Source organism: Symphalangus syndactylus, chromosome 20 (assembly GCF_028878055.3).
Source record: "Symphalangus syndactylus isolate Jambi chromosome 20, NHGRI_mSymSyn1-v2.1_pri, whole genome shotgun sequence".
NCBI lineage: Eukaryota > Metazoa > Chordata > Mammalia > Primates > Hylobatidae > Symphalangus > Symphalangus syndactylus.
This window is the reverse complement of record NC_072442.2, coordinates 67,630,975-67,652,298: the sequence shown is the minus strand read 5'-3', so window position 1 is coordinate 67,652,298 and position 21,324 is coordinate 67,630,975. Positions and strand designations below refer to the sequence as shown.

At 52.7% G+C, this 21,324-nt stretch overlaps 1 protein-coding gene across 1 annotated transcript in view; it reads right to left on the bottom strand.

The window, feature by feature from the left end:
* Positions 1 to 20,872, bottom strand: part of PITPNA (phosphatidylinositol transfer protein alpha) — a 49,650-nt gene extending 28,778 nt beyond the window's left edge. Inside the window, exons 1-4 of the mRNA XM_055256371.2 lie at positions 20,609 to 20,872; positions 16,609 to 16,639; positions 10,538 to 10,683; positions 5,368 to 5,459 (exon numbers count right to left, since the gene is read on the bottom strand). Of these exons, the coding sequence (XP_055112346.1) occupies positions 5,368 to 5,459; positions 10,538 to 10,683; positions 16,609 to 16,639; positions 20,609 to 20,628 (289 nt within the window). The 5' untranslated portion in view covers positions 20,629 to 20,872. The remainder of the gene's footprint in view (positions 1 to 5,367; positions 5,460 to 10,537; positions 10,684 to 16,608; positions 16,640 to 20,608) is intronic.
* Between the last annotated feature and the right edge of the window lie 452 nt (positions 20,873 to 21,324).

Sequence of the window (21,324 nt, the reverse complement as noted above, 5' to 3'; positions counted from 1 at the left end):
AGCATGGCAGGGCCGGGCGCGGTGGCTCCTGCCTGTAACCCCAGCACTTTGGGAGGCCAAGGCGGGCAGATCACCTGAGGTCAGGAGTTCGAGACCAGCTTGGCCAACATAGTGAAACCTCGTTTCTACTAAAAATATAAAAATTAGCCAGGTGTGGTGGCACATGCCTGTAATCCCAGCTACTCGGGAGGCGAGGCAGGAGAATTGCTTAAACCTAGGAGGCGGAGGTTGCAGTGAGCCGAGATTGCACCACTATACTCCAGCGACAGAGGGAGACTCTGTCTCAAAAAATAAAAAAATTTAAAATAAATAAATAAAAGCATGGCTTAGTGATACTGTATCCAGCCGAGGGCTATGGTTCCAGGGAGAGATGGAAGGAGAAACAAACTTTCTTTTCCGGCCGGGCGTGGTGGCTCACGCTTGTAATCCCAGCACTTTGGGAGGCCGAGGCGGGAGGATCACAAGGTCAGGAGATCGAGACCACGGTGAAACCCCGTCTCTACTAAAAATACAAAAAATTAGCCGGGCGTGGTGGCGGGCGCCTGTAGTCCCAGCTACTCGGAGAGGCTGAGGCAGGAGAATGGCGTGAACCCAGGAGGCGGAGCTTGCAGTGAGCCGAGATGGCGCCACTGCACTCCAGCCTGGGCGACAGAGCGAGACTCCGTCTCAAAAAAAAAAAAAAAAAAAACTTTCTTTTCCTTTTCCCACTTTCTTTTTTTTTTTTTTTTGATATGGAGTCTCGCTCTGTAACCCAGGCTGGGGTGCAGTGGCCGCGATCTCGGTTCACTGCAAGCTCTGCCTCCCGGGTTTTGCGCCATTCTCCTGCCTCAGCCTCCCAAGCAGCTGGGACCACAGGCACCCGCCACCACGCCCAGCTAATTTTTTGTATTTTTAGTAGAGAAGGGGTTTCACCGTGTTAGCCAGGATGGTCTCGATCTCCTGACCTCGTGATCGGCCCGCCTCGGCCTCCCAAAGTGCTGAGATTACAAGCGTGAGCCACCGCGCCCAGCCCCTTTTCCTACTTTCATTCATTCACAGACCAACTCCTATCTTACCCTCTCCTCACTTCCAGCTCATCAGCTTCAAGGGAAAAAGAGAGAGGGAAACAAGCTATGAACAGCAAGAGCTGATCATTACCAGGGTGTCCCAGTCTGTTTTCACTCCACTCAAGGGAAAGGAAGAGCCTTCCAAAAGCCATGGGGCGTTTGACTTCACACTTCTTCATCTATCTTCCTTCAGACTCAGATCCACTGAGGCCAAGCTAAGATGTCTGAACTAATAACCACTCTCCCATCAGCCCCCAGAGGGAACTGGAAAGTAGCCTTCCTTGCCTGTTTGTATCTCTTATTTTAAAAGAGCAAGTGTCTAACAGATCTAAGATTCAACATATCCATTCTGTGTGAAGGTGTATCCTGAACTCAGCACCCACTGAGGAAACCAACCTTCCTTCCCCTACTCCCTGTCTCCATGAAGTATTTCGAAATTATATTTTTCCAGTGGAGCTCCAGTGGCGCAATCGGTTAGCGCATGGTGCTGATACAGAAATTATGTTTTTCGGCCGGGCACGGTGGCTCACGCTTGTAATCCCAGCACTTTGGGAGGCCGAGGCGGGCGGATCACAAGGTCAGGAGATCGAGACCACGGTGAAACCCCGTCTCTACTAAAAATACAAAAAAAATTAGCCGGGCGTGGTGGCGGGCGCCTGTAGTCCCAGCTACTCGGAGAGGCTGAGGCAGGAGAATGGCGTGAACCCGGGAGGCGGAGCTTGCAGTAAGCCGAGATCGCGCCACTGCACTCCAGCCTGGGTGACAGAGTGAGACTCCGTCTCAAAAAAAAAAAAAAAAATCCTTTTGGCCAAGGATCAATATATGAACATTTAATGTGCAGAAAAATGCCCATGTCAGCTGCAACACTCTCCCCAGAATTACACAGAGAACAGGGGCATCTCTCAGTTGGCACAAGCTGTGTACCCAGAACCCTGCCCCAGGAAGGGAGATGTCCACACTACCCGTTTGCCTCCTTTGTGCCAAGTTGGCTAAGGTTCTTGCAACGCATGCTCACTGCAACTCTCTTAGACATCAAGAAAATCCACCTTTGGCCCTGGACCAGACATACCCAGCCACACTGCATACTGCCTTTTTTTTTTTTTTTTTAAATAAACGGAGTTTTGCTCTTGTTGTCCAAGCTGGAGTGGAATGGCACGATCTCGGCTCACTGTAACCTCCGCCTCCCAGGTTCAAGCGATTCTCCTGCCTCAGCCTCCTGAGTAGCTGGGGTTACAGGCATGCACCACCACGCCCGGATAATTTTTTGTATTTTTAGTAGAAACGGGGTTTCACCAAGTTAGCCAGGCCGGTCTTGAACTCCTGACCTCAAGTGATCCGCCTGCCTCAGCCTCACACAGTGCTAGGATTACAGGCGTGAGCCACCGTGCACGATCCTGTCTTTTAAGAACATTTGTGTGCCGGGTGCAGTGGCTCAAGCCTGTAATCCCAGCACTTTGGGAGGCCGAGGCGGGCGGATCACGAGGTCAGGAGATCGAGACCATCCTGGCTAACATGGTGAAACCCCATCTCTACTAAAAATACAAAAAATTAGCCGGGCGTGTTGGCGGGCACCTGTAGTCCCAGCTACTCGGGAGGCTGAGGCAGGAGAATGGCGTGAACTCAGGAGGTGGAGGTTGCGGTGAGCCGAGATCGTGCCACTGCACTCCAGCCTGGGGGACAGAGAAAGACTCCGTCTAAAAAAAAAAAAAAAAAAAAAAAAAAACGAACATTTGTGCATGCCTCATTTCCAAGAATCTAACTTCCAGCCCACTGCTTAGGGAGTAGGGAGGGCTGCGCTTCAGCTGCAGCAAGAAAACTCTAAGGGTCTAACTTCCGGCCCAGTGCTTAGGGAGTGGGGATGGCTGTATTTCAGCTACAGCAAGAAAACTCTAAGGGTTACACATCCCAGACCCCACCAATGACCGCGCATCTCCTGATACAAGGTCCTTGAACCTGTGTGGGGCCACTGAGGGTTGCAAAGAGCAATGACCCCGTGTTCTGGATGGCAGTCATTCCCAAAGTCCACAGGGTAAGGGTGATATGCGTCACGTAAGGATCCCAGACTCATCAGACTCTAGGGAGTGCCAGGTGCCAACAAAGAAAGCAAGTGCAGGAGGACAGGTCAGCAGAGGCTGCCGGGAGGACCCCGCAGCCCAACACTGTACCCACACATGGAGGCTGGTGGGAGGAGGACCCCGCAGCCCAACACTGTACCCACACATGGAGGCTGGTGGGAGGAGGACCCCGCAGCCCAACACTGTACCCACACGGGGAGGCTGGTGGGAGGAGGACCCCGCAGCCCAACACTGTCTGTACCCACACGGGGAGGCTGACGGGAGGAAAGGTCACCCACCTCACAGACAAGTGCCAGGGGACTTCTCAGGACTCCCCAGGGTTATGAATCAGTACCAGCTTAGGCCCTCCCAACAGGTCTATTCCTAGATGGCCCTGGAAACCTAGGAATCTTAGAAAGCTAAGAATCTGAATCACTCAAAAGAAATCTAAGAATGTCTGAACTAGAATAGAAAGTTCTCTGTGGAGGTTCAAATCTTGCCTTTCCTTTCAAGAAACTCTATGCAGGAGACTGGCCAAGGTTAAGAAAATAATTATACCTCTATCTTCAATTACAGAACATGCTGTTTCAGCAGAAGCCACAGTTCATTCATATAATGGAAAACTATGCAGCTATTATAAATTAAAAAAAAAAAAATCAGATACCTTAGTGACAGGGAAAATGTTACCCATTCACTGAAGAAAAATGAGAAACTTAGGCCAGGCACAGTGGCTCATGCCTGTAATGCCAGCACTTTGGGAGGCCAAGGTGGGAGGATCGCTTGAGCCCAGGAATTTGAGACCAGCCTGGGCAACATGGTGAGACCCCATCTCTCCAAAAAAAAAAAAAACCTAAAAAAACCTAGCTGGACATGATGGCATACGCCTATAGTCCCAGCTATTTGGGAGGCTGAGGCAGAAGGATCACTTGAGCCTGGGAGGTTAAGGCTGCAGTGAGCTGTGGTTGTGCCACTGGACACCAGCCTGGACAACAGAGTGAGACAAAAAAAGCAATTTAAAAATCAGTAATCATATTAGTAATCCCAGCATTTTGGGAGGCCAAGGCAGGTGGATCACTTGAAGTCAGGAGTTCGAGACCAGCCTGGCCAACGTGGTGAAACCCTGTCTCTACTAATAATACAAAAATTAGCCGGGCATGGTGGTATACGCCTGTAATTCCAGCTACTTGTATGGCTGGGGCACGAGAATCGCTTGAACCCGGGAGGCAGAGGTTGCAGTGAGCTGAGATTGTGCCACTGCTCTCCAGCCTAGGCAACAGAGCCAGGCTCCATCTCAAAAAAATAATAATAATAAAATAAATAGTAATGATCTAAAATTTTTCTAGAAAATGTGTCTGGGCTGGGCACAGTGGCTCACACCTGTAATACCAGCAGTTTGGGAGGCCAAGGTGGGTGGATCACCTGAGGTCAAGAGGTCGAGACCAGCCTGGGCAACATGGTGAAACTCTGTCTCTACTAAAATACAAAAAATTAGCCAGACGTGGTGGTGTGTGCCTATAGTCCCAGCTACTCGGGAGGCTGAGGCAGCAGAATTGCTTGAACCCAGGAGCCAGAGGTTGCAGTGGGCTGAGATCACGCCACTGCGCTCCAGTCTGGGAAACAGAGCGAGACTCCATCTCGCAAAATAAATAAATAAATAAATAAAAACAAAAATGACTAGAAAAAAGGCCGGGCGCGGTGGCTCATGCCTGTAATCCCAGCACTTTGGGAGGCCGAGGCGGGCGGATTACGAGGTCAGGAGATCGACATCATCCTGGCTAACACGGTGAAACCCCGTCTCTACTAAAAATACAAAAAATTAGCCAGGCGCAGTGGCAGACGCCTGTAGTCCCAGCTACTCGGGAGGCTGAGGCAGGAGAAGGGTGTGAACCTGGGAGGCGGAGCTGGCAGTGAGCCGAGATTGTGCCACTGCACTCCAGCCTGGGCGACAGAGCGAGACTCCGTCTCAAAAAAAAAAAAAAAAAAGAAAATGACTAGAAAAATATACTAAAATGTTATAATGAATAACAATAATCAAAATTACAGCATCCCCAAGTGAGAGACTGGCTCTGTGCTCTCAGGCCGTGACGACCGGTGCTTCCCGCCCTGCTGTCCACCAAGTTGTGCTGGACACAGCACTGATACCCACCATCAGCCTGAAGGGGCCCCAGCCTGAGCCTTTCCCTGGTCTAATCCAGAACATGCAGGTGGGACACAAAGCCCTGCTGCCCGCCCCCCCGCCTGGCCGATGTGGCCACAGCTGCACTCACCGGTTCTGCAGTAAGGGTAGGCATTCCACGCTTTCTCGTGTATATTCAGGGCTCCCTCTGGGGCCAGCATTCGAACAAACGTGGGTACTTTGCTATAGCGGGAAAAAAAAGGGTTATAAAGAGAAATGGAAGAGAGAAAGGAGACAAGAGGCTTTTCAGATCCAGCTTCTTCATGGGGAGCTGACAAGCAAGTTTCCATGAGATAAGCAGGTTACTGGTGGGAGTGAGAAGTTACGTATGAGAGCCTGACACCCCACCTTGGCTGGCTCCTAACACGCACCCACAACGTTCCCCACCAGCCACCAGAAACAGGACCGCACAGGAGATCCCAGGCTACCTGCTGTGGCTTATCACCCCTTCCATCAGCATTACACATTTTTCCAGAGCCTGCTGGGCCCAGGGCATTATACTACAAGGTGCGAGAAAAACACACAAAGGAGATGCCTCCACGCATGAACCAGTCTCGGTTTAGGGCCAGGGTGACTGGCCGACTAACTTGGGTTTGGGATCCAGGATTATCTGATCTGCTTTCATCAGCTCTGAGAGGCCAGGAGGGCCTAGAACCATTTGCCTCCCAGGACAAAATATTTTCTTCTACTCAATTCTTTTTGTTTGTTTCTGTTTGTTTGACATGGAGTCTCCCTCTCTTGCCCAGGCTGGAGTGCAGTGCTGCGATCTTGGGTCACTGCAACCTCCACCTCCTGGGTCCCAGTTCAAGCGATTCTCCTGCCTCAGCCTCTTGAGTAGCTGGGATTACAGGCATGCGCCACCACGCCCAGCTAATTTTTGTATTTTTAGTAGAGACAGGGTTTCACCATGTTGGCCAGGCTGGTCTTGAACTCCTGACCTCATGATCCACCCGCCTCAGCCTCCCGCCGTGCTGCGATTACAGGCGTGAGCCACCGTGCCCAGCCTCTTCTACTCAATTCTTATCTCAGGTTACAGAACAACATGTACAGTATAAGCCCTTTTTTTTTTTTTTTTTGGTGGGTGAGTGGTTTGACGGAGTAGGAAAACATAGAGATTTTTTTTTTTAGACAGAGTCTTGCTGTGTCACCCAGGCTGGAGTGCAGTGGCGCGATCTCGGCTCACCGCAAGCTCCTCCTCCCGGGTTCAAGAGATTCTCCTGCCTCAGCCTCCCGAGTAGCTGGGATTACAGGTTCCCGCCACCACGCCCGGCTAATTTTTTGTATTTTTAGTAGAGACAGGGTTTCGCCGTGTTAGCCAGGATGGTCTCAATCTCCTGACCTCGTGATCTGCCCACCTCAGCCTCCCAAAGTGCTGGGATTACAGCAGCGTGAGCCACTGTGCCTGGCCTAGAAAAATTTTTTAAAATTAAAATGAATATAGTACATATATTCCTTTTCCTTTTTTTTTTTTTTTTTTTGAGATAGAGCCTTGCTCTGTCGCCAGACTGGAGTGCAGTGGCGCGATCTCAGCTCATTGCAACCTCCATCTCCTGGGTTCCAGCAATTCTCCTTCCTCAGCCTCCTAAGTAGCTGGGACTACAGGCATGCGCCACTATGCCCAGCTAATTTTTGTATTTTTGGTAGAGATGGGGTTTTGTCATGTTGGCCAGGCTGGTCTCAAACTCCTTACCTCGGGCAATCTGCCCGCCTCGGCCTCCTAAAGTGCGGGGATTACAGGCGTGAGCCACCGCGCCCAGCCGTCCTTGGTTTCTAACAGATAATCTATCCAGTCTTTGGCAAGCTCTGGCAACCTCATCAGCTTTAGTGCCTCAGGCCTAAGAAAGAAGAGCTAACTAGAGCAGAGCGCTAACCTGGAGAACTTGGGCCGACCTCTGTGATTCAACAACTCACTGCCATCCCAATTCAGGGGAGTATTTCTAGGTCCAGGCAGGGGGACACACAGAGAAACCAAACAGATGTGGCTCCCACCCTCAAGGAGTTTCCGGTCTACTGGGGCATGTAACTGGACAAGGCCAAGCACAACACTGTAAATTCATGCCATAATGAGGTCGGCACAGGGCCCTGGGTGGCGGAGTGCTGTGAGAACACAGTTGGGGACACGCAGTGCACCAGGAAGGCTCTGCAGGGAAAGTCAGCATGAACCAACACATGGGACAGAGAGTGGGGCTAAGCGAAGAGACAGATGGGGGTGGGGTGGGAACAGGTGGAGAAAAGAGGAAGAAGTTCAGTGTAACCTGTGCAGGTACAAGGTGGGGAATTCAAGGAGACACTTGAAGCTGGATCCTAAAAGATTTTCTTTTTTTTTTTTTTTTTTTGAGACAGGGTCTCACTCTGTGGCCCAGGCTGGAGTGCAGTGGTGTGATCATGGCTCACTGGCAGCCTTGACCTCCTGGGATCAGGTGATCCTCCCGCCTCAGCCTCCCAAGTCGCTGGGACTACAGGTGCACACCACTATGCCTGGCTCATTTTTGTATTTTCTGGTAGAGACGGGGTCTTGCTATGTTGCCCAGGCTGGCTAAAAGGTCCTATAAGTTATGTCAGACAGCATGGACTTCGTCCTGAAGGCAAAGGGAAGCCGTCGGCAGTTTTGGCTCTGGGAGTGACAGAACATCCAGACTGAACACTTGAAGCGGTGCTGAGAACTGGAAGGCAGGGAGACTCGTTAGAAGCTGCTGTAGTAATCCAGGCAAGAGGTGGCAAGGAAGGGACATGCTGGAGACACCCAGGAGATGGAGTCACGACCTGATGGGACACGAAGGGCGCGTGAGAGTGTTGCGGGGTAGAGTCAGCGGGACCTGATGGGACACGAAGGGGAAGGGAGCGTGAGAGTGTTGCGGGGTGGAGTCAGAGGGATCTGATGGGACACAAAGGGCGAGTGAGAGAGAGTGTTGCGGGGTGGAGTCAGCGGGACCCAATGGGACACGAAGGGCGAGTGAGAGAGAGTGTTGCGGGGTAGAGTCAGCGGGACCTGATGGGACATGACGGGGAAGGGAGCGTGAGAGTGTTGCGGGGTGGAGTCAGAGGGATCTGATGGGACACGAAGGGCGAGTGAGAGAGTGTTGCGGGGTGGAGTCAGAGGGACCTGATGGGACACGAAGGGCACGTGAGAGTGTTGCGGGGTGGAGTCAGAGGGACCTGATGGGACACGAAGGGCACGTGAGAGTGTTGCGGGGTGGAGTCAGAGGGACCTGATGGGACACGAAGGGCACGTGAGAGTGTTGCGGGGTGGAGTCAGAGGGACCTAATGGGACACGAAGGGCACGTGAGAGTGTTGCGGGGTGGAGTCAGAGGGACCTGATGGGACACGAAGGGCGAGTGAGAGAGAGTGTTGCGGGGTGGAGTCAGAGGGACCTGATGGGACACGAAGGGCGCGCGCGTGAGAGTGTTGCGGGGTGGAGTCAGCGGGACCTGATGGGACACGAAGGGGAAGGGAGCGTGAGAGTGTTGCGGGGTGGAGTCAGAGGGACCTGATGGGACACGAAGGGCGAGTGAGAGAGAGTGTTGCGGGGTGGAGTCAGAGGGACCTGATGGGACACGAAGGGTGCGCGCGTGAGAGTGTTGCGGGGTGGAGTCAGCGGGACCTGATGGGACACGAAGGGCCAGTGAGAGTGTTGCGGGGGAGCTGTGCTTTCTGCTTTGGGCAGCCAGATGGCTGACACAGTAAAGCTTCTCTTGTCACCACGGGGAAAGGTAGTGGTGGTAGTTACTGCTGGCCTTTTCTTTCTTTTCCTTTTTTTTTTTTTTTTAAGAGACAGGCAGGATCTCTGTGGCCCAGGCTGGAGTACAGTGGTGTGACCATGGCTCACTGCAGCCTTGACCTCCTAGGCTCAGGTGATCCTTCCACCTCAGCCTCCTGAGTAGACGAGACTACAGGCACTCGCCACCACACCTGGCTAATTTTGTTTATTTTTTGTAGAGATGGAGTCTCGTCATGTTGCCCAGGCTGGTCTCAAACCCCTGACCTCAAGTGATCCGTCCGCCTCGGCCTCCCAAAGTGCTGGGATTACAGGTGTCAGCCCCCGAAGCACCCAGCCAGGTTCCATCTTTTATATGTAGAGACCTCGTCTCTGCCAGTTTGGTTGGACCAACTTAGTTTTGGTCCCTTCTACCTAAAATACCAACTTCACCATCTCTTTTCAAAATCCTCTTTAAGAAATACAAATACCAGAGGAGGAGCAAAACGAGACATAGAGAAAAAGTGTGCTGGCGAGGAGACTGGGTGATGGTGAGGTTCCTCCCCGCTGGACAGCACTGCTCTCCTCGTACCCCGGCACTGAGGTCCTAGACCCTCTGACACCATCAAAGTGACAGACCACAGTGAGGTGGGGCTTTTACCAAATGAAAGTCAATTGATTTCAGTTCGGTTTAGAGACTAGAAATTAAGATCCAAGTTTCAGTTTCACAGCAGTGTGGACTTAATGTCACCGAACTGTATACGTAAAAATGGTGAAAATGGTGAATTTTATGTTATGTGTACTTTATCACAATTTTCAAAAAGATTCGGGTTTACCTTTACCAGTTCTGGATAGCTTCTAAAACTAGCTTGGTTTGACTTCCATTCACGCTGATGTATGATTAACATCATCACCGCCCTTTGGGTCTGCTCACAGTTTGCTGAAACATTACTGTTTTGGTTAGGGATTTAGCAAATTTGTGTAGTTTGATATGGATTCCAGTACACAAATCAGTTCAAGCTTCATTTAAAAATACTAATGCCTTTGACCCAAAGAGAGGTACCAAAATTTCTCTAGCAACCGATTTCACAATATCAGAATTTAAAACCCTATCAGCCCAGCAATTTTAGGAGTTCAATTTTAGGAATACTTGCTAAAAATCTGCATATACAAGTACATCAGAAGATGTACACGGCCTCCTCTGGAGGCCTTTACTGGATGATGTAGGCATCTGGAAATGACTAGAAATATGCGTCAAGACAGGAGGGTTAAACAACCTATAGCACATCTGTACCCCATGATACTGTGAATCGTACATGGACTTCAGAGACCGAGGCAGACAGAATAGGCTGAGAGAGGAGGCCATGATAAGTAACAAAACAAAAAGAATAGTATATTCCCATCTATATAAATGTGAGTATAACATTTGTATAGTCAGTATATAACTATTAATTGTTAGGATATAACAATTGGTATAATCCCATCTATATAAAACAATAAAGGAAATAACACTCATTCATACACACATGAAAGCCAGCATCCGGCCCCACTGCCCGCGCTGCGTACCTCTGCAGGTGGTAGATCTTGTGTGTGTACTGGCCTTTCTCACCGTCCTTCTCGTAGGGCTCATTCACCAGGACCTCCACGCCTTCGCCACCACCCGTTTCATTTTTACTGGCCTCAGCCACAGAATACAGCTGCCCCACTTGATACTAAAGGAACAGAGATAGATGTTATTCTCAACACAGACCTTCTCAATGGTTACACATAATCCAGCTGCCAGTAAGTGTCTGATTGGATCTCCCTGGGTCTCCTCATGCAGGAGCTCGTTCTGGAGTTTCACATCAGGCCTTGCCCAAATCCACCCAAAGCAACTGACAGTGCTGCTCCATGGCCCCTCTTGACCCATCAGACATGTTTAGTTCACCCTTCTCATTTTCACATCATCCATCCGGGTTTATTTTTATTTATTTTTTTTTTGGTAGAGACGGTGTCTTGCTATGTTGCCCAGGCTGGTCTCAAATTCCTGGTCTCAAGCCATCCTCCCACCTTGGCCTCCCAAAGTGCTGAGATTATAAGCATGAGCCACCGTTCCCAGCCAGTCCGTCAGGATTTAAAGAGGCAGGTGAATCTACTTAACCTCACACCACCATGCAGAAAACAGATTAGAGTCCAAAGGAGCTTTTGTGCTAAACCCGCTTCTGGTATTAAGACCCCAGAAGATCTAGGGTGGTTGCTAGAATCACTTGATCTCACTCATTTAAATAGATCCTAAGACATGATTTCTCGTCAAAGAAAGGTGCTCAGCGCTCTGTGAAATCCACTATCTCTGTTGTAAAACTGACTCATCTACTTGTTTCTGCTCTAGTGTTAGGCCTCTCCTCACCCCGCAAGTAGCTCTTTCAGGCAATGAAACCCCTTGACGTTTTCCAGATTCCTGGTGGGGCCAAGCAAGTATTCCTGCTTCCCACATGAGATTACAGATTCCTGCCGCACAGTCTGTGCCAGCTGGGTGCACCCTCTGTGTTGGCACTTTCTACATGGCAAAAGCCTAGTTTTCCTTTATTTGGGTCACATGCCACCCTATCAAGTCACCAGTCAACATGATTGGCCTCCTCTGACCCCATCAGGATGGGCCAATGACCTAGGCAGTGCCCAGACTTAGCCGTTCTGCCTTCTTCTCTGAGAAGCTGTCCAGAGGAGAAAACAAGGTGAAAAGAAAATGAACAGCAACATTTGAGGCAGGAAGTTATGTCTACAGCAACGGATGTGTCTTTCCTACCACTGCCCGTGCTAATCAGGCATGACTGCTTAGGGAATATGAGAAAAAGGAAAAAAGCTATGGGATTACTCAACATGCTGGGGGATGGAGCGGGGACAAAGGGTTTCCTCGAGCTCTGTGCCCAACTCCTGGTACCCCCGGGGGGAAGACAAGGGTGTTTCTCTATTTTTTTTTTTTTTTTAGACAGAGTCTTGCTCTGTCGCCAGGCTGGAGCGCAATGGTGCGATCTCAGGTCACTGCAACCTCCGCCTCCTGGATTCAAGTGATTCTCCTGCCTCAGCCTCCAAAGTAGCTGGGTTTTTCTCTCTTTGAGATTAAAACGGAAAGGATGTATCTCTAGGCAACTGCTACTTAAATCACTGCCTGCAACAGCAAGGAACAGAGGCAGCTTCCAGAGCTGCTTCACCTCAAACTTAGAAACCTGCTCTACCAGGCAGCTTCCTAAGCACTGCAGGGAAATTTCTGGGCAAAATCTGGAAGGTGAAGCAGAGGACCAGGACAATTCACTGCTCACCGCGAGGCTGAAACAGCCCCAACTTTCAAAGCAAAATCCCAGAACAAAATGCCATGAAAAGGGGCAGCAATCGAGGCTCAGTGAAATCCATCAAGAGGAACATTTGGGTGAAAGCCAGTCACCTTGACCTTGCTAATCCTAAGCTGCATCAGTGCTGCCTCAATGCCCCCCTGGAGCCCCAAACTGTCCCTGTGCCTTTCCAAGTCCACCACCTGGCTAGGCACACATGAAAACCCATCAAGTGGGTCAGCGCTTGGCTGAGCCAGGGGTGCCTAAGGAGGAGCAGTAGCTCCGTTTCAGAGAAGAGCTGTAAGAACATCTAACCGCTGACTCAGCAACCCTAAAGGACAGGCTGGGGAGAGGGGGCCTGGTGGAGGGGCGAGGTTCCCGGCTAGTGGTACCACTTGGGAAGGGGGCCCCCAGGCAGAGACTAATCGCCTTCATTTGGTTTCTCTTCAGCTGCAGGAATCAGAGGGCAGGTTCTAAGAGGATCAGCCTGTTGGCTGGCATCTTCCCCCTTTAATCTCTCTTGATATTCTGATCCTTTAATCCCAATGAGACATGTGAAGGCAGTTTTGTTAATCTAAAGGGGTAAGCAAGACTGGCCTGCACAGGCTACAAGTGAAGGGCGCTTTTCACGTTAGAGTTCCTTTTGGCACAGCTGCTCTGCCCCCTGGGAAAGCAGCCAGACTCGGATGGGGCAGAGATAGGAGTGGGGGGGTCAGATCATTAAATCAGATTTAAAAAAGCTCCAAGACTGGGACTCTAGCCTCCTCAGACCTACGATGATGTTCCTTGCTCTTGAGATCTGTTCACTTGTCCCAAAGAACTAAGACATTCAACTAAGAAAAACAGACTCCACCACTTTGGCAATCTGGGAGGGGGAGCCCAGTGGGTGGGCCTGCAATACTGACATGAAACACGTCATAAACAACAGTACAGCTTTGGTCCCACCAACGTGGCCCTGTCAGGCTGGGTACCAGACAGGGAATGGTGCCATAAATCTCTGGAAACAAGAAGTGAAGCAGCCCGGCCGACCTGTGCCAGGAAGCACTGGTGGACACACCCACGTCAAACAGCCAGGGCTTTCTCGCTCTGCCGCACAATGCCTAGACACTCAGGGTTAGACCAAAGGCTCTGGCCACCCAGAAGCGAATTCTGCCCCCAAAATATTGATGCAGGCCATCAGAATGATTAAAAGGCATGACCTTCTCTTTCTCTTTCTTCACTTTTCCCCCTAAATCAGAAAACTGCAAGGGTCTCAAGTCATGGCCTCCAATTTAGGAAGTGAGTCCACCAGTCACATGATGCTGAGCTGTTCCCATAGGAACTGAGTCAGGATGGGGTTACTGACAAACACTGAGAAGGCTGATCCTGACTTGCTTCTTCTTCGGCCTTCCCCTCCGAGATTTTTCTAATTCTCTGAAACTAAATTCCGCTTCAACCCTACCCAGGCCACGTGGTACTTTCTTGTCAATGGTTTCTTGCTGAGAACGGGCTGGCCACTGCCAGGCAGACAGCTGAATCCTGATCAGCACTCACTTCCCAAGCTTCTGCTTAGACTTGACGCTCTGATTACTCAACTCCGCCCACCACTTCCTCAATGCTGCAGAAAAACCATCACAAGCGAAAACCCGCCACCAGTGGATGCTCTCAAGGTGGAAGTTCCCCTTTCCTTCCAGTCTTGGCCCCGCCGTAAGCCATCAGTGTCTGGCCCTTCAGCCTTAATCCAAGAACAGCCTCAGGCGCTCCAGGACAGGCTGGCCCTCCTTGGTCTGCAGCACTTCTCAGAGACACTCCCGTCCTTCGTTCCATCAAGAAACTCCCTACAAAGGATCCATTTCACCCCTAATCACCACGCTGAGGAAATCCCGAGTTCCTGGGGCACATCTTCCTAACAATTGGGGTGGGATCATCCTGTACAGCAGAGAGGACGTCACTGGACACCTCCCCAGGAGCTGAGTTTGAGGGCAAGGGACGCGCTGGGCTTTCCTGCTTGGCCTTCTGCTTTAGAAAATCATCGCTTGCTATTTTCAATAAAGACAGCACAGGCTGGGTGAAGTGGTTGACGTCTGTAATCCCAGCACTCTGGGAGGCTGAGGCAGGAGGACTGCTTGAGGCAAGACCAGCCTGGACAACAGAGTGAGACCCTATCTCCACTATTTAAAAGAAATATTATAAAATAAAAAAAATAAAGACAGCATGGCCAAAGCAGGTAGGTTAGCAAGACCCTCCCAAGCCAACACCTGTCAGCCCAGGCACCTAGTTCTCAGGCCCCAGGTACATCCCCAGTGCCTACAGGGATCAGAGCCATCTACCCAGTCATTCCCTCATTTTCCCTGGTTCCCAGGTTCCCCAGTCTCGTTTCTCTTTTCTGCCCTTCCCAGAACCCCCAGATCACGGTCAAGGACCACCTCTGACCCCTCCCCAGGTCCCCACAGCTCTTATCAGATATGCAGCCCAGCCCTGGAGGCAGTCCTCTAAAGGGCCAGCGTCTGCCCACCCCTCTCGGGGGCCAACAAGCCTGGATGTCTGTCTCAGCTAAATGTGCTGCAGGCTCTGTTGGCCTGATTTCATTTTTCAAAGGTCCAGTTCATATTTGGAACGAGTGGAAGTTATCACAGAAGCTTCATGCTGACACTGCAGGAAAGAGAGACGGAGCCCAGTGACTGGAGGCACTATACTGGCTGACGAACCTCACCGAAACTCGAGTTTAACTGGAAGCTGGGGCGGGGTGGGGCTGTGACTTCAGAAGGAAGCAAAGAACAAGGCTGCACCAGGAGAGGAGAGTGAAAGAAATTCAGAGAAAGAGTGAGACAAGGGAGGTTCCGTGACAGTTTTCTGTTGTCCAAGAGACTGACTCTGAGTCAGCATGGCCTATGAACCTTCTTATAGCAAATCCTGCTGCCAGATCCCCACATACAAGGATGTCAGACCCAGGAACCATAAAAGGACAGAGGGCAAGCCAAGCCTATGTGTTATTCCCTGCCCTCCCTAAAAGGAGGGTTCTGTGTCTTGGTCTTTCCAGCAGTCACCTATTGTGGCTAGGGAGGGCCTCAAGAGATTTCCTGCCCTGCTGGTTTGCTGCGCAACCAGAAAGAGCCATGCACACTTGCCAGCCAAGTCATGGAGGTCCCAGAAATGCACACACTTGATCCCATCAATAATGTGTCCCCGGCCGGGTGTGGTAGCTCACGCCTGTAATCCCAGCACTTTGGGAGGCTGAGGAGGGCGGATCACTTGAGGTCGGGAGTTTGAGACCAGCCTGGCCAACATGGTGAAAGCCCATCTCTACTAAAAATATAAAAATTAGCCGGGTGTGGTGGGCACCTGTAATACCAGCTACCTGGGAGGCTGAGGCAGGAGAATCGCTTGAACCCAGGAGGCAGAGGTTGCAGTGAGCCGAGATCGCACCACTGTACTCCAGCCTGGGAGACAGAGTGAGACTCTGTCTCAAAAAAAAACAACAGGCTGGGCACGGTGGCTCACGCTTGTAATCCCAGCACTTTGGGAGGCCGAGGCGGGCGGATCATGAGGTCAGGAGATCGAGACCATGGTGAAACCCCGTCTCTACTAAAAATACAAAAAATTAGCCGGGCGTGGTGGCGGGCACCTGTAGTCCCAGCTACTCGGAGAGGCTGAGGCAGGAGAATGGCGTGAACCCGGGAGGCGGAGCTTGCAGTGAGCCGAGATTGCGCCACTGCACTCCAGCCTGGGTGACAGAGCGAGACTCTGTCTCAAAAAAAAAAAAAAAAAAAACAACAAAAAAAGTGTCCCCAAACATGCACAGCCTCAGCAGATAAAAGGGGCTGGTTTAGTCTCTACTCAAAGTTATCCAGCATACCAACAGCTCGGGGCAGGTTGCACACAATTACCCAGATATACAAACTGCCATTTTTCAACTGAAAGTGGCACCACGAAATTCACGTTGAAATATTTATGTTAGAACAAATAAGAGCCGGGCGCGGTGGCTCACTCTTGTAATCCCAGCACTTTGGGAGGCCGAGGCGGGCGGATCACGAGGTCAAGAGATCGAGACCACGGTGAAACCCCGTCTCTACTAAAAACACAAAAAATTAGCCGGGCGTGGTGGCGGGCGCCTGTGGTCCCAGCTACCCGGAGAGGCTGAGGCAGGAGAATGGCGTGAACTCGGGAGGCGGAGCTTGCAGTGAGCCGAGATTGTGCCACTGCACTCCAGCCTGGGCGACAGAGCAAGACTCCGTCTCAAAAAAAAAAAAAAAAAAAAAGAACAAATAAGAAAACTATATAAACAGGATAAACAGGATAAGCACTCAGAGCCCAGCTACACACAACTATGGACCAGAAAGTAAAAGGACTTACCTCATCTACAGACACAGGCAGGATTACTCGACTATAAGAAAGGGAAAAGAGAGTATCAACTTTAGGCTGTGCAATCTGCTCCAGGCTCTTTAAGGCATCATCCTAAAACAGGCAGCATTCTATTGCGTAAGACACTAAACTCAGTGACGAAAACCCCACAGAGAACGGCCCTTTGAGTGCTCTGGGGATAGGACCCTCTGTGCCCTAGAGGTGTAAGACACTAAACTCTGTGACAACTCCCCCCACAGAGAATGGCCCTCTTAGTGCTCTGAGGACAGGACCCTCTGTACCTTGGAGGCATCCCAGTTAGAACCCTATGATTCAGTCCAAACCTGTCCTCCCGCCAGCTACTTCCCAGGCCTCTACTTCACATTCGGAACTGGACATATGGATGATAAACTTCACCAAACTTGGCAATGAGTTGTCCCCCCAACAAGACTTGCCAGTGAGTCTAGTAAGACAGGTAACACAGGAGGACCTATCATGGTGAGGATTCAGACCCAAACAAGAGGCCCTGGGGACTTATATTTCTGTGGACCCAACCTCCCAATAACAGCCCTCCAGCGGAAAGGCCAGGAAGGGACCAAGCCCCTTGAAGCCTTAATCACCCTAAGAGCACACACCAGGCACCTCTGCTCAGGGCCGGATATTACAATCCAAGCTGCTACCACAAAGCCACCAAGAGGGCATTCAACTTATGTCCTGACCTCCAGGAGCTGTCCAAAGGAATCCCAATTTATCATTTTCTTTTCTTCTTCTCCAACTCAATGACCACCAATCGCTGGAGATGCCACCAATAACCTGATGGAGAAGCCATGGCCGGCAAAGTCTCCGCCAGGGTCAGAACCCCACAGACATACTAGGGCTAGCAGCACTTCTCCGGGTGCCTTGCATTTGAAATGCAGACCAAGAGCCAACCCCCAGTTCAAAGCTGTGAGGCGGGAGAGCTAAGACAAAACCTCTTGGTTTTACCCATACAAGTCCAGCCAGTTCCCAAGCTTAGAGGCTCGGTCCCCAGACCCTTGCTGGAGCCCTCTGGGTCCTTTTGTGTCTTGCATGTTTAGTGAAGCATTGGTGAAGCGTGAGCTGCTGTGCCTGCCTTATGCAGCGGGCTCACCACTCAGGCTCCTTGCTCCAGGCTAGTAAACAGCTGTTTTCCAGTTCCACAAAGGTCCCCCAGGAAGCAAGAAGGACACAGAGGGGTCTGAGGAAAACATCACATCAAAGGCAAGACACCAAGCAGGAAAGTAGCAGGAAAACCAAAATAGGCTCCAAGTCTTTACTGCCTGCTAACAACTCCCTTCCTCCAGAGTGACTCAAATAATAAATCCTCCAGTTTATTGCACGCTGCCACTGAGGCTCCCCTCCCATTACAGAAAGCCAGTGGTGCAGAAAAATATTCCCAACTTGGAGGCCAGAATTCCTGCACCCTTGGAAGAAACTTCCTAGAAAACAATAAGCCTTTTATCTTCAAGAACAGCAGTCAAAATCACATCCAAGATTTTGCAGAAATCAAATTAAACAGAATCCTGTTAGAGGAAGTGTTGGAAAAATCAACAGGGGCAACCTGCAGACGCTGGGTGGGAACCAAGTCTCACCCCAAAAGAGAATGCCATGGGCCAATTCCTGACGGGACGCGCGGAGGCTGCTGACGTGACGGCTGCACACTCTGACACTGCCCCCTTGCTCCTCAGGAACAAAACCACTTCGGCAGCAATAGGGTACAATTCCAAAGGACAGGGCCACAGAGGAGCTGCCGGGCTGGGCCTGGAGCAGTGCTCACTCTAATGTGACCTTCACTCGCACCCTTTCCAGAGCTGCAGCGCTGCAGCCACAGCCAAGTGTCTCGGATGCCCCTGCTCCTCCCCCATCCCCCGCCCAGGGATGCACACACACGGCACAAGTCGGGCAGGAAGGAAACGCAGATGCCAGGCGGGCTCTGCATCTCCGGCACCTTGGACTTTTCCCTTGCAGGCTTCAAGGGGAGGAGAACAAAGAAGGGGAAAGGAGTGCCTCTCTTCAAACCTCACTCAGATCTCTTCTGAAGGTCCCTTCCTTTCCCTGCCTGACCTTCATTTCAAAACCACAGATTTCTACAGATTCTAGGGTTCATCTGGGAACAGGAAAAAGAATCAGAAGGATGGGAAAAGCCTGTCAGTCTGGACATTGAAGATTAAAATCCAAAGTGTACCACGTTCTCCTGTTGGCATCCTAAAGTTCTTCCTCCTCACCATGAAAAGCTCCCAGCCCTGGATGAATTAACATCAGGCTGGACGTCAAGAAACAGAGGGGATGAGGCCTCAAGATAATGCTCTTCAGATGAGGTGTTTAGCTCGGCTCCCTCTGTTACCCAAACTCCACTCTATGTCCTAAATGTCCTAAGCACCTCCAAGGAGCCAGCCTGGTGGGGATGGTCAAAGTGCCATCGCTGACAAAGTGGCAAGAACCCTCTGCACACATGCCTGGCTGCCCAGAGCGCCCTACAAGTTGCTATTTGACCACCTCCCACTCCTGGGGCTTCTGGCCCTATGCTGCCCACTTGCCCTCCCTCCAGGAAAGCAGTTTCACTGTAAATTCTGTGCACACACGCGCACACACACACACACACATCCAATCTATCCTCTTTGGGGAGAAAAATGTCTCCTGATGTTTACTTGGAACCCTGAGCTTCAACGATGGGTCATCTTGTACTTGAAAGATTTAGCACGCCCAACATCTCCACCTGTCCCCCAGTTCCCTGGATTTCAGGAGCAAACCCATCATCCTGCAACTCCTTCCAGAAGTCACCAGTTTCCCACGCACCCCTCTTCACTACTCAAGAGCTCCCCACCCCTTCCACCATCTCTCCTCAGTTCACTGCTTCACGGACCCCTCAATTCCTCAAAGAATTTCCCCACCTCTTTGCACCGAGACTGAGAATCCCCTAGAAACAAGCTGGCCCTGCCCTGGTCTCCCCCATCTCCAACAACAGGTATACCCGTCCAAACATACTCTCTTTCCGGACCAGCCTCGACCCCTGGTAACTTCCTGGCCTTCTCCACTTCGGACCCTACCCAACATTTTCTGGCCTCCTCGCCCAAGTCTCCCCAAGTCCCAAGTAGTCATCCCAAGCTTGTTCCAAAAGCCTTCTCTTCCGCATCTGCTGCTTGAGCACCACGGTCACTCCGGTCCCCATCTCAGCCCCCTCTGCTTTATGTCCTCAGACCCTTCCCCTGTCTCCCGAGCCGGGCCCTGACTTCCTAGTCCTCCTCCTGCGTCCACTTACCACCACCTCTCACCTGATGCCTAAGGCGGCCACTCCTCCCCATCCCCATCCCAACTCCATCCCGGAGCCTCTGACCCACCCACCCGGCTCTCCGTGTGGACTGTTCGGCCCTCCACCCCTCCCCACCGCCGGGAGGCCCTGCCTGCCCCGGTGCGCCTCTTCCTCGGCCCGCCGCGAGGCCTCTCAGCGCCGCCTGCAGTCCCGACTGAGCCCGCGCCCTCGGCCCGCGCAGGGCGACCCCACGGCCCTCCCAGCGATCGGCGTCCCCTCGGCCTCCCCCAGTCCCGGGCCAGCTCTCCCTGCCCTGACCCTGTCTCGGGCCTGGCCTGGCCCTCGCTGTCCCCGGCCTCTCCTCGGATCCACTTGGGCCTCCGAGCCCGCGGGGCGCCTCAGGAGCCGTCCGTCCCGGTTGCCCCTCCGTGCCCGTGGGCCCCTCCATGTCCCGGCCGCCCGTCCATGCCCCGTGGGCCCCGGCTCAGATGCCGAACGCCCCGGCCGCCCCTCCACGCCCCGGTTGCCCCTCCACGCCCCGGCCGCCCCTCCGTGCCCCGTGGGCCCCGCCTCAGGTGCCGCCCGCCCCGGATCCCCTCCATCCCCGCTGGGCCCGCCTCAGGCGCCCTCCGTCCCTGCCGCCCCTCCGTCCATCCGGGCCCTGCGTCCCTCGCCGCGCCGTCGCCCCGGCGGCCGTCCCCACCCTCCCTCCTCCCCGCTTCCGCACGGCCGCCGGACACTCACTACTCCTTGAGCAGCACCATGTCGCTTCGCGGCTCGGAGGCTGCCCGCTGCCCGCGGCCCGCCCGGCCTCCCGCCCGCTGCCCGCCGGCCGCTCTCCCCGTGGCCCGGCCCGGCCCGGCTGCCTGTGCGTCTTCGTCGTGGTCTGCTCCGTCCCCGCCGCCCTCGCCGCGGTCGCCGCGCCGGCTCCTGCCGCCCCGGCCTCGTCACCTCTCGCGCCGCTGCCGACGCCGTCCGGAGCTCCGGTTCCGCAGCGCCGCGCGGGGGCGGGGCGTCTCTGCGGCAACCAGAGCGTCACACGCCGCGGTGCGGGCTGACGTCACGCGGGGCGGAGCCTTCCCAGGGCCGCCCTCCCGTCCTTAAATGGGCCGCGGCGGCGGCGTCGGTTCCGAGGTGGGGCCCCGGGGCTAGGGCCAGAGCCGGCAGAAGGCGGAGCAGACTCCAGGGTGTCCGTCAGTGCCCTCGGTGTGAACCGCCACGGATGCACGCGGGTGTTGGCTGGGGGGCCTCCCCGGTTGAGCGAATTGAGACCCAGGAAAAGGTTGTTTCAAAAAATATAGCCGGGCGCGGTGGCTCACGGCTGTAATCCCAGCACCTTGGGAGGCCGAGGTGGGCGGGTCGCCTGAGGTCAGGAGTTCGAGACCAGCCTGGCCAACATGATGAAACCCCCTTTCTACTAAAAATACAAAAATTAGCTGGGCGTGGTGGCACGCACCTGT